Source organism: Mesoplodon mirus, assembly GCF_964341445.2.
Source record: "Mesoplodon mirus genome assembly, chromosome: 12".
Classification (NCBI taxonomy): domain Eukaryota; kingdom Metazoa; phylum Chordata; class Mammalia; order Artiodactyla; family Ziphiidae; genus Mesoplodon; species Mesoplodon mirus.
The window spans coordinates 2,113,793-2,126,100 of NC_138988.1; the positions used below are offsets into that span (position 1 = coordinate 2,113,793).

The 12,308-nt window shown below is 53.9% G+C and overlaps 1 protein-coding gene across 2 annotated transcripts; it reads right to left on the reverse strand.

Annotated features, from left to right (window-relative positions):
- Positions 1–2,199, reverse strand: GP9 (glycoprotein IX platelet). 2 transcript variants are annotated; one of them, XM_082638263.1, is made up of 3 exons: positions 1,203–2,199; positions 896–1,017; positions 1–810 (listed from the first exon to the last, which is right to left on the reverse strand). In XM_082638263.1, the coding sequence occupies exons 1-3, from the start codon at positions 1,482–1,484 to the stop codon at positions 258–260; spliced, it is 957 nt and encodes a 318-aa protein (XP_082494389.1). In that variant the 5' UTR covers positions 1,485–2,199; the 3' UTR covers positions 1–257. The 2 variants fall into 2 exon arrangements, with proteins under 2 accessions (XP_082494389.1, XP_082494390.1); XM_082638264.1 differs by having other exon boundaries at positions 1–1,017; positions 1,786–2,199.
- Between the last annotated feature and the right edge of the window lie 10,109 nt (positions 2,200–12,308).

Below are 12,308 nucleotides of genomic sequence, written 5' to 3' on the forward strand. Positions count from 1 at the left end.
AGATGGTGGCATTGGGGGTGGCTGGAGGAGGTGTGGACGTGGGATAAACCATTTTGCTAGGAACTTGGTGGATAGGGAAGCCCCAGTCAATATCTGTCAAAACAAACATGGTCGCAGGTTTCCAGGATGAGACAGACTCGGGTGCTAAGAGGGAAACATCTCTGAGCCTGGATAACGGCTAAGCCGCTGGTTTATTTTGAGCTACCCGTGGTTGGAATACCCAGGGCCGGGTCCGGGATGACCTGGGGGGCCCCGGCTCAGGCTCGGGGCACGGAGACGGTGCACAGCAGGCCCGCCAGGAGAGCCAGGCCCAGCGCGGCCACCACGGCCAGCGCCGCGTCCCACCAGGGCCCCGGGTCGGCCCAGGACGCCCTCAGGCTCCAGCCGCAGCTGCCCAGCTCCGAGCCGCTGAGCTGCCCGAGCGCGCGGCCGGAGGCGGGGCCGGGGCCGGGGCCAGCACAGCGCACGCGTAGCAGCTCCGTGGGCGCGCGGTCCTCCAGCCAGAGGCGCAGGTACGTGACGCCGCAGTCGCAGCGCCAGGGGTTGTGCGCCACGTCGAGGCTCTGCAGCTGCGGCAGGTGGTCGAAGGCTCCCGGGGGCACTGAGCGCAGGCTGTTGTTGGCCAGCAAGAGGTGGCGCGTGTGGGCCGGGAGGGCGGGCAGCTCCGCGAGTCCCCGGCCCCCGCAGTCCACCAGCAACCCCATGGTGTCCAGGGCGCGGCAGGCGCACGCGGCGGGGCAGTCCTTGGAGGCCTCGGCGATCGCCCAGAGCAAGAGCAGGGCAGCCCAGATGGACATCGGGCAGGACGGGCTGCGGGGACAGTGGCCGTGAGGTCCTGGCGGCCTGCACCCGACCCAAGGGCTGGTGGGACCCGACCGGACAAGGGACCACTCACCTCCCTCTCCGGCCGGGCTGTCTCCTTTGTGAAATGGGTGCTGGGATCAAGGAAGTGAAGCGTGCGGGGTCCAGGCCGGCTGACCCTTCCCGGATGGTCAGCAGGCAGGACCGTGACGGCCACTGCGGGGGGAGCACGGAGCGGGCTTAGTCCTTCTTTGGGAAGAGGAAAGACCCTCCCGTCCTCTGGCAGAGACCCAGCCTCTACTCGGCGGTGGGGGAAGCAGATGCCTGCTAAAGGATCCCAGGCCTGGCCCGCCCCCGCCCCGAGGCCGGGGAGGGCCTCCCAGGCTGCTCCCAGCACCCACCCTCAAGCCTTGGTCTGGCAGATGGTGTGCACGCCACAGACCACACCTCGGCCCACGGATTCCAAGTAGCTTGGCCCCAGCGGAGTGAACTCTCACAAGTGGTCTCTCGTGTGGAAGGCAGCTGGCTGAGGATGCTGACGGGGGAATAGGGAAGGGGACCCAGAAGGGGCTGAGCCTGGAAAGCTGTTGATCGAGGCTCGTGCTTGGAGTTGGGAAATTGAGGCCCAGAGAGGGAGAGTGACTTGTGCAGAGCTGCCCAGCGCTCCACGTCAGAGACCACATTGGCACTCAAGCCTCTGCTTTCTGCCTGGTTCACTGCCCTTCCAGGACTCGGTGCGGGCCGTTTCCCCTCGCAAAGACAAGCTTCCAATGAACGTTTGTTGAATAAACCAATGAATCTTGACTCAGCCAAGGACCTGGTGTCTCAGGGCGAACGCCTGCCCGTGCCCCCCACCCCCCAGGAGGGACAGAAGCTGGACTTGCCTGCTGGCCTCCTCTCTCCCTGCCCGGCCTGGTCCCACCGCCTCCCCTGCCAGGGGCCCACACAGCGGGAGGTGGTGCTGGGGTGATGAGGGCCGCTTACCTTTCAGGCCTGCTGGCGGGGCGCCCCTTTCCTGGCCTGAGCTGTCCTGGCTGAGGCCACAGTGATCACTCTGTGTGGGGCAGCCGATGGCAGCCCCTGCCCGAGCAGGAGGAAGGAAGTGGTGAAAGCAGCCTGGCTTATCCCTGTGTGCAGCCCCCAGAGAGCTTATCTCCAGAGGTGGGGGCCCTCGGGGTCCCAGGGACTTGCGCACAGAACCGCAGTTCAAGCCCAGTTTACGGAAGGGTACAGTGCATCTCACTGCACCGCCAATGCCCCATGATTCTCAGTCCAGGGCGTGCGGGAGAACCAAGGGGGGTCCCGGTCCCAGAAGGTGTGCAAGGCATCCAGGAGGAGGGTGCAGTAGCATCTTCAGCGCCTTTCAACACTTTCTGATCCTTCTTTTTAACAAAGAGCTGCATCAGTCTCAGGCTAGAAGTCAAGACCATAGTCGTATGTGCATTGTATTTATTTCTATAGCGACAGTCTACTCTGGGGAGTGACATCAGCTTCCCATCTATGTTAGTGATATAAAGTTCTCTATAAAAGGTAAATGTATCTTTAATTATATTTTAACGTTATAAAATATGAATTAAAATGAAGCTGAACAGTGAAATATTACAAAGAATTATATCGGAAAATTAAAACATTATGCTTTTTATTATAAGTGATAAAAATGTCAGCAATATGAAATATTAACTTAGTCAATAAGGGATTTGCAGAGATGGCAAAAGTTGCACCCGTGGCGGGGTGGGGGGACTGAAGTGTGGGAACCCCTGGGGTATAGCAATGCTTTGGGAACAGGGAGAAGGGGTTCTAGCAACCAGAGGGGCCCAGGAGAGGAGCCCAGAGTGGGGGGCTGCTGAGGAGAGGGACCCCTGGCCATCGCCCATGGCTGTGGCCAGAGTCAGCCAAGGACGTCAGTCTCGGGCCCCCAGTCCGGACGGTTGTAAACCCTCTAAAACTCAGAGGGTTTGGGCTGGAGCACGAAACTGAGGCCCAGAGCTGCCGTGCTGCCAGCCGAGGGGACAATGGACCCTGAGCAGGGCCAGGTACCACTCCAGCAGGAGGGAGGGAGCCCGCACCCTCTCCAGCTGATTCCTTGTTCTTAAAACAGGGTCGTCGCACTGGAGGTCACGGCGCTGGGCAGGAGAAATCAAAGTCAGGGGGCTGAGGGCGCTTTACCCCTGGCACCCCAGACCCCCAGGAATGTTCCTCACGTTCAGGACAGGCAGCGGGTGTTGGCCCTGCGACTCCCAGGCTGTTCCTGACCCGACCTCATCTGGTCGGGCCCACGCTCTCTCCTTCTCTGGGGCCTCTGAGGTTTCCTTCTTATTTTCAACACGTACAACTTAAAACCACGAAAAGTGACACAAATAAGAAATCATTTTCATTGTGGAAAACCTGAACTCTGCAGCTGAGCAGGAAGAAGATGATAAAAATTGTCCTCAACCCCGATATCCAGCAAGACTACCTTTTATTTCTGTCCTGTGAGTATTGTTTTCTTACCCAAACAGGGCCATGCAGGGTCCACGGCCTTGGGGACCCTGCTTTCGCGCCTGTGGGTCCAGACGCAGGTCACCAGCATTCACGTGGCTCCGCTCTGGGTGCATCTTCTATGTGGGGATCCTGGGCATGCAGAGCTTGCCTGCTCCCCTTATCTCCCCGCAACAGGCGTTTGTGGGGACGGGGTGGGGGGCAGCCTCTGGGCTTCCGGAGAGGACCCCCGCTTCCAGGGCTGCCTGAGCTGGCCGGCCTGGCTGACCACACGGTTCCCCCGGGGGGAGGCTGAGGCGTTCCTGCTCCGGCCTCTCGGGCTCCTTGCTAGGTCCCTCCCTCCCTCCCTACCCGTGGAGGCCCCTCTCTCTGGCTCCTTCTGTCTTTAAACGTGCTCAGGCCTCCTTTATTCTGGAAAAATCCTATGTGCGTGTGTGTGTGTGCGTGCACACAGGCCTCCACGTCCTGCCTTCCCACCTGCTCCAGCGCAAGGGGCTCCTGCTCCTGTAGGAATCCCCAGGAACGGCCCCCACCATCCCACAGCCTGATCCCTGGACCCAGAGAATCTGGTGCAGCCTCAGGGCTGTGTTTCATGGGACGGCTGACCCCGAAAGAGGGAGGTTTTCCAGGAGGCCTGAGCTGAACGTGGGAGCCCTTAGATGCAGACAGCCTTCTGCGGCTGGTGCAGAAGAGGAAGCGAGGGACGCAGCACTAGGGGACGTTGCTGCGGTCACCTCTTCGTTGGCAGGGCTTTGTTACAGCAGCAAGAGAAGATCAACACAAAGGCTGACTCTGCTCTTGAGCTCTGAATTCTGCCCCCTTCACCGGTTCAAGGTCATGGCTACTGCCGCGAGCCCACTCCCATCGCCCTTCCTTCTTCACTGGACCCTTCCCATCAGATTACAGATGCCTAGAACACGGCGCTTCTGGAAAGCCCACCCCCTAAGTCCACATCTTCCTCCAAATGCCTCTGCTTTCTCTGCCTCTTCCACAGCATTTTGCAGGACCTAAAATTATCTTCTGTTTACATTTTGTGTGCATTTATGAAATGTCTCCTCCCACTGGATGGGAACTTCAGAAGGGTAACCGCTGTTCAGGACACACCAGTGCCTGGCCCAGAGCAGGTGTAACAAGCATCTGTCAGCCTTGTGGACCGTGTCTCCTCTGGTTCCAGCCAATCCGCTTCTCTCTAGGACGGCTGTTTCCTGTGTGCCGGGCTCCGCCTCTGGTGACAGAGGTTTGACCTCATCTTCAGTGTCCTCAGGTTAAAATCAGCTCCTCAGCAGGGTCCTCCCTGGCCTCCTCTCCAGCCTCCCCTGTCATTGCCTTGTAACCGGAAGCTTCATAGCAGGTCATCCTCGTCCCCTCTCCCCACCACAGGCCGTTCTCTTTCTGGAGCCCTCCTCCAAACTCCACCTGGCACTCTCCATCCTTTCAGATCCACCTAGGGCACGACCTCCTCCAGGAAGCTCTCCTGGACCGCTCCCCCAGTAGAGTAAGTGGTGCTGCTGTTTGCTGTGTGTCTGCCCACGAGCCCAACAGCTCCGGGGGACCGTGGTGGCCACACGGGAAGCGTCCTGGGCGCTGTTCACAGAGCAGGTGCGACTGAAAGTTGGGCAGGGCTCTTAGGCGGTTTCAGGCGGTACACGCCTAAGAAATAACGAGAAACACAAGGGGCAGAGCCCCCTTTCCCCTGCCCTGCCCTGGAGGCGGAGCCTTAGTCCATTTACTGTGTTATAAGGGAGGACGCTGAGGAAGACCTTTATCCCGCGGGCCCAGGACCCTTCACTATCCCCCCGAAGCAATTCTTCCTTCTCGCAGAAGCAGAAACCCTGCTGGTGAGTGTGAGGGCGATCATCACCTAGACACATCGCACCTGTAACCTGCCCCCACGGGCTCGCTGGAAGCCTTGCACCTCCTCCAGGCCGCCTGGAGCCTAAAAAAGATGTGTCCCTGACTTGTTTTGCCGAGTTTGAGCTCGAGCCGGTTAAGACTGGTTAGGACCACCGACCCTCCAACAGGGCCTGCGCGAGTGCCCGCTCCCTGACCTTTGACATCAGAGGCCCCAAACTCCACCCTCCGAAGATGTTAAGGAGGCCTTTTTCTGAGCATGCGTCCCATGAAGAAGCCTGGAGCGGAAGGATCGCACCGCACCTTTTTCTTCTGTCCAATCACCGTTCCCTCCTCCGCAGCCTCAGCTTTATCCCATAGATACCCCAGCGCCTCGCCTTCCGGGAGGGGGATTTGACGTTTGCTCTTCCGTCTTCCCCCTTGGCGGCTCGTGAATAAGCCCTCTCTCTGCTGCAAACCTGGCGTCTCAGCGCACGTTGGCGACTGTCACTCACTGCGTCTTTGCAGACACGCGCCTCTATCAACAGGGCTGTGTGGGGCTGGGCTGCGGGGCTACGCCTGGCTCCCAAGCCCGGTGTGCTTCGCGCCAGCTCTGTGGTCTGGGAGAGTCTCAGCCTCCCTCTGCCTCAGTTTGCTCGTCTGTAAAGTGGAGAGAATGAAGCGTGAGGCTTGAGCGCGGCCGGCGTTGACCGAGGGCTGCTTGGAGCCGGCCTCCTCAGGCGCAGGGGTGGCCTGAAGACCCTGCTCTGCCCCCGGAGTCGAAGGGCTTCCGTGTCGGGACGCGGCCTGCAGCCCTGACACGGGCCTCCCCGCGCTGGTCTCCTCAGGCTCAGCAGACACACCTGGTCGGAAGCGAACAACGTCACCGCATCTTCTGTGAACTTACGTCGCGCTTCCGTCTCTGCAGCGCAGGTAAGGCTGCTTGGTGTCTCCGCTAACGTAGAACACACACTTTCCTTCTTAAGGTCATTTACGTAGAGTCGGTAGGAGCACAGGAGGGACATGGCACATCCCCAAGGAGGGGACTGAAGCGAGTCAAAACCTCCCCCACCACGCCCCAACCTGCTTTGAGCGTTTGGACCCTCTCACCTTCACTCCGAGCCGTCGCCGCCTGGTGGTGAGAGTGTGAAACTACAAGATGTTTTCAGGGCCGGGGTCGGGGAGTGGGGGAGGCAATTCCAGGCCAACAGAATGATTTTGTTGCCAGAAGGTGAGAGAGGACATTAGTTAGAATTTCCTAGAAAACACGTTTAATGAGTTGCAGACCATTTGAACAACCCCAAAGAAGCCTTTCTAGAAAAAGGCAAAAAGAGAGTGGTGGACGGGGAGGCTGTTCACAAATATCCCATTCTCCTCCTCTTCCAGAAACACTGCAGGGTTCGTGCCCCGCCCCTGCCCCTACCCTCCTCTGCCCACCCAGGGCCAGCTGCAGGCCCTGCCACCCATGCAGCTGCCCAGGGCCCACTCGGAAAGGCCCTGGGCTTGGGGTTTGGTGCTCTGTGGCCACTGTCCTGAAATTCATAATCATTGTACCTTTGCGTTGTCCTGTCAGTGAAGTCCAGCGGGACAGTGGCGCATGCACCGGGCACTTGGAGCCCCGGCTGCACAGTCTCCGCTTCCTGTCACCTCCCTGCCTCCTGGCTGCCTGCCCCCCTGGCCCCCCAGGCCCCCAGGATGCCCGTGGCCAGGGTGTGTTGCGTCAGTCTGCAGCTGGTGGCAGGGGGATCCATCAGGCCTGCGTCTTCCCCCAGGATCTCCGTGGCCTTGAGTGCTCCTTCAGCCGGCTCTGTGTCTGGGGTGCAGGGAGCAGGGTTGGTCCTCCTTCTAACCTGCTGGTTATTACTGTCAGGACTCCTGAGGCTACTAATATACCTGAACACCTGCCAGAACGCTCCCAAATCACCCTGTGTGCTGAGGAAGCGTGGTTTTTCACTAGGAAATGTATTTGTTATCTCTTCCTGCTGCATACCACATCATTCCCCAAACTAGCAGCTTAAAACAGTGACATGCATTCATTTATGATCTCGGTTCCTGTGGGTCAAGCCCTAGCGAGTGGCTTAGCTGGGCAGATCTGGTTCTGGATACCGCAGTCAGGACCTCAGCTGGGGCTACACTCATCTAAAGACCTGACCTGAGCTGGAGGACACGCTTCTGAGATGTGAGCTGGGCCGTTGGCTGGAGGCCTTGGTTCCTTGCTGGCTATTGACAGAGGACGCTGATGTCCTGTCACATGGCCTTTTCCACAGGGCACCTGGGTACCCTCTTGACATGGGGAGCGAGGAGGCTGCCCAGGCTTTTCACGCCCTGGTGTCCGAGAGCAGCCCAGCAATTCCGCCGTTCTCTGTTAGAAGTGAGTCACGGGACTTCCCTGGTGGCACAGTGGTAAAGAATCCGCCTGCCAATGCAGGGGCCACGGGTTCGAGCCCTGGTCCGGGAAGATCCCACGTGCCGCGGAGCAACTAAGCTTGTACGTCACAACTACTGAGCCTGCGCTCTAGAGCCCGCGAGCCAGAAATACGGAGCCCGCGTGCCTGGAGTCCATGCTCCGCAACAAGAGAAGCCACCACAGTGAGAAGCCCGTGCAATGCAACAAAGAGTAGCCCCCACTCGCCACAACTAGAGAAAGCCCATGCGCAGCAACGAAGACCTAATGCAGCCAAAAATAAATAAAATAAATTTAAAAAAAAAGAAGTGAGTCACTAAGTCTAGCTCACACTCAAAGGGAAGAGAATTTGGCTTTATATCTCAAAGGAGACTTTGTAGACATTTTAACAGGAAATTTTCAAATTCAAATATCAATCGTTGCAAGACCTCTGTCAGGAAAACTCTACAGCTTTATTGAGAGGCCCTGTGAAGGGATAATTGGTTAATGGAGCTCCAGGGAGCCTCAAGTGATGGGAAACTTCCAGGTCCAAGTCGTGACTGATTTTCAGGCCCTGTTTTTGGTGAGAGTTTCTCAGGAATTGTGCACTTTTCTGCTTCTGACGGAAGGAAGCCCTGTTTCCCATGATGTCAGCTCCCTGGGCTCCACATTTCTCCCCTGGAGACATCACCCAAGTCTTCAGCTCAGCAAAGGTGGGCCCCACCTTTCTGTGAAACTGTACCCTTTGACTCCCTTTCCTGTCAGTGACCTCAGGCCTTGGTGCCCAGTGAAGGCCCTGCCTGTTTATCATGATGACAGGGTGGTTAAGTGGTCATGAGCGTGGGCTTGGATCGGCCAGCCCGGGGCCTGAATCCCGGCTCGGTGGCTGGGCTGCGTGGCCGTGGGCACGGCCCCAAATCAGCATCCTCGTCAGTCAGGGTGGAGGTGGGAGGAAACCCCACCCCTGGCTTCTGTCGGTCACAGACCCAGGCCTTTCTCCAGGCAAGTCCGTGGTCTTCTCAGGATCCGTCGCCCTGAGGCCTTGGGCCAGGCTTCGCTAGGCTGGGAGCAGCAGCCTGACCTTGGGCCAAACATCAGACAGGTGCTTAGGTCACGTCCAAGTTCAAGGTCTGGGATTGAGGGGGTCCCAGCCTCTGCCCGCTGGGTAAAAGGGAAGGCCACCAGGCTGCAGGCCAGCAAGGCTGAGGGTCCAGGAGGCACCTGACGCCAGGGCTGACTCTGCGCAAAGGTGGCTGAGGGACCTCCTGTGCCCAGTCTCCCTTTCTCCTTTTTTTTTTTTTTTTTTTTTGCGGTATGCGGGCCTCTCACTGTTGTGGCCTCTCCCGTTGCGGAGCACAGGCTCCGGATGCGCAGGCCCAGCGGCCATGGCTCACGGGCCCAGCCGCTCCGCGGCATATGGGATCCTCCCAGACCGGGGCACGAACCCGTATCCCCTGCATCGGCAGGCGGACTCTCAACCACTGCGCCACCAGGGAGGCCCCTCCCTTTCTCCTTTTTTTAATAGACAGTACTTTTTAGATCAGTTTTAGGTTCACAGCAAAACTGAGTGGAAAGTACCAAGTTCCCCTTTACCCCCACAGACTCCCCCACTAAGGTGGTGCATTTGTTACACCTGATGAACCTACGGGATCGCCCAGAGTCCATAGTTTACACGAGGGCTCATGCTTGGGGTTGTACCTTCTATGGGCTTTGACCAATGTATATCTGGCATTATTGTATCATACAGCGTATTTTTACTGCCCTAAATTCCTCTGCGCCTCACCTGTTTATCCCTCCCTCCTCACCCAGCCCTTGGCAACCACTGACCTTTTCACTGTCTCCATAGTTTTTCCATTTCCAGAATGTTATATAGTTGGAGTCGTACAGTTTGTAGCCTTTTCACATGGGCTTCTTTCACATAATAATATGCACTTAAGGTTCCTCTGTGTCTTTTCATGGCTTGATAGTTCATGTCTTTCCAGCACTGAGTAATATTCCATTGTCTGAATGGACCACAGTTTATTTATCCATCACCTACTGAAGGACATCTTGGTTGCTTCCAAGATTTGGCGACTATGAATAAAGCTGCTGTAAACATCTGTGTGCAGGTTTCTGTGTGGGCATAGCTTTTCAGCTGATTTGGGTAAATGCTAAGGAGCACAATTGCTGGATCATATGGTAAGAATATGTTTAGTTTTTAAGAAATTGCCAAACTGTCTTCCAAAGTGGTTCTATGGCTTGTGGCTTTTCTACCAGCAAACTGGCATTCCATCAGCAATGAGGGCATGAGGGTTCCTGTTGCTCCACATCCTTGTCAGCACTGGGCACTGTCAATGTTTTGGATTTTGGCCATCCTAACAGGCGTGCAGTGGTAGCTCACTGTTTTAATTTGCATTTCCCTGATGACGTATGTCGAACATCTCTTCATTTGCATATTTGCCATCTCTGTATCTTCTTTGGTGGTTTGTCTGGTCAGGGTCTTTGCCCATCTAAAAAAACAGGTTGTTTTCTTATTATTGAGTTTAAGAGTTCTTTGTATATTTTGGATAATAGTCCTTTATCACATGTGTCTTTTGCGAATATTTTCTCCCAGTCTCTGGCTTGTCTTGTGGCTCATTCTCTTGACAGTGTCTTTCTCAGAGCAGAAATTTTTAATTTTAACGAAGTCCAGCTTATCAACCATTTTTGATGAATCATGCCTATGTTGTATTTAAAAAATCATAGCCATACTCACGGTCATCTAGATTTTCTCCTGTGTTGTATTCTAGGGGTTTTAAAGTTTTGCATTTTACATTTAGATCTATGATCCACTTTTGAGTTAATTTCTATGAAGGGTGTAAGGTCTGTGTTTAATTTTTTTAAAGTTATTGGAGTATAGTGGATTTACAATGTTGTGTTAGTTTCAGGTGTACAGCAAAGTGAATCTGTTATACATACATATATATCCACTCTTTTTTAGAGTCTTTTCCCAATAGGCCATTACAGAGTATTGAGTAGAGTTCTCTGTGCTATACAGTAGGTTCTTATTAGATATCTATTTTATATATAGCAGTGTGTATATGTCAGTCCCAATCTCCCATTTTATCCCTACCCCACTTTACCCTCTGGTAAGCGTAATTTTGTTTTCTACATCTGTAACTCTATTTCTGTTATGTAGATAAGTTCATTTGTACCATTTTTTTAGATTCCACATATAAGGAATATCACATGACATTTGTCTTTCTCTGTCTGACTTACTTGACTCAGTATGACAATCTCTAGGTCCATCCGTGTTGCTGCAAGTGGCATTGTTTCGGTCTTTTTTATGGCTGAGTAATATTCCATGGTATATATGTACCACATCTTCTTTGTCCATTCCTCTATCGACGGACACTTAGGTTGTTTCCACGTCTTGGATATTGCAAATAGTGCTGCAGTGAACATTGGGGTGCATGTATCTTTTCGAATTATGGTTTTCTCTGGATATATGCCCGGGAGTGGGATTACTGGATCATATGGTAATTCTGTTTTTAGTTTTCTGAGGAACCTCCATACTGTTTTCCATAGTGGCTGCACCAATTTACATTCCCACCAACAGTGTAGGAGGGTTCCCTTTTCTCCACACCCTCTCCAGCATTTGTTATTTGTACTTCTTTAAAAATTTATTTCTATTTTTGGCTGTGTTGGGTCTTCGTTTCTGTGCGAGGGCTTTCTCTAGTTGTGGCAAGCAGGGGCCACTCTTCACTGCGGTGCACGGGCCTCTCACTATCGCAGCCTCTCTTGTTGCAGAGCACAGGCTCCAGACGCGCAGGCTCAGTAGTTGTGGCTCATGGGCCCAGTTGCTCTGCGGCATGTGGGATCTTCTCAGACCAGGGCTTGAGTCTGTGTCTCCTGCATTAGCAGGCAGACCCTCAACCACTGTGCCACCAGAGAAGCCCCCTATTTATAGACTTTTTAATGATGGCCATTCTGACCAGTGTGAGGTAGTACAATTCCACACTGTCTTGATGACTGTAGTTTTGTAGTAAGTCTTGAAGTCTGATACTGCCAGTCCTTCAACTTTGTTCTTCTCTTTCAATATTGAGTTGGCAACTCTGGGTCTTTGGCCTCTCCATATAAACTTTAGAATCAGATGGTCAATACCCACAAAATAACTTGCTGGAATTTTGATCAGAAATGCATTGAATGGAGAGATCAGCTTGAAGAACTGACATCTTGATAATATTGAGTCTTCCTGTCCATGAACATGGAATATACCTCCATTTATTTCATTAAAAAATTAATTTATTTATTTTATTATTTTATTTTACTTAGTTTTTGTTTATTTTTGGCTGCATTGGGTCTTTGTTGCTGCGTGGGGGCTACTCTTTGTTGCGGTGCATGGGCTCCAGGCGCGTGGGCTTCCTTAGTTGTGGCATGTGGGCTCAGTAGTTGTGGCTCACAGTGTCTAGAGCACAGGCTCAGTAGTTGTGGCGCACAGGCTTAGTTGCTCCACAGCATGTGGGATCCTCCCAGACCAGGGATCAAACCTGTGTCCCCTGCATTGGCAGGTGGATTCTTAACCACTGTGCCACCAGGGAAGCCCTCCATTTATTTCTTTAATTTATTTTATTGGTGTTTTCTAATTTTCCTCATATAGATCGTGTACACATTTGTTAGATTCATATCTAAGTATTTCATTTTTGATGGTGCTAATGTAAATGGCATTGTGTTTTGATTTCAAATTTCACTTGTTTGTTGCTGGTATTAGAAAAACAGTTGACTTTTGTATATTAACCTTGTATCCTGCAATCTTACTATAGTTACTTTTTAATTCCCTTTTTCATTGATTTTTTTG

Bases quoted from the DNA above. Each gene is read 5' to 3' on its own strand.
- GP9 (XM_082638263.1), bottom strand. From the start codon at position 1,484: ATGTGGTCTCTGACGTGGAGCGCTGGGCAGCTCTGCACAAGTCACTCT. The intron at 1,018-1,202 runs GTGGGTGCTGGG...CTCCCCCCGCAG, and splicing joins TGCCAGACCAAGGCTTGAGG to TGGCCGTCACGGTCCTGCCT. The intron at 811-895 runs GTGAGTGGTCCC...CTGTCCCCGCAG, and splicing joins CAGCCCGGCCGGAGAGGGAG to CCCGTCCTGCCCGATGTCCA.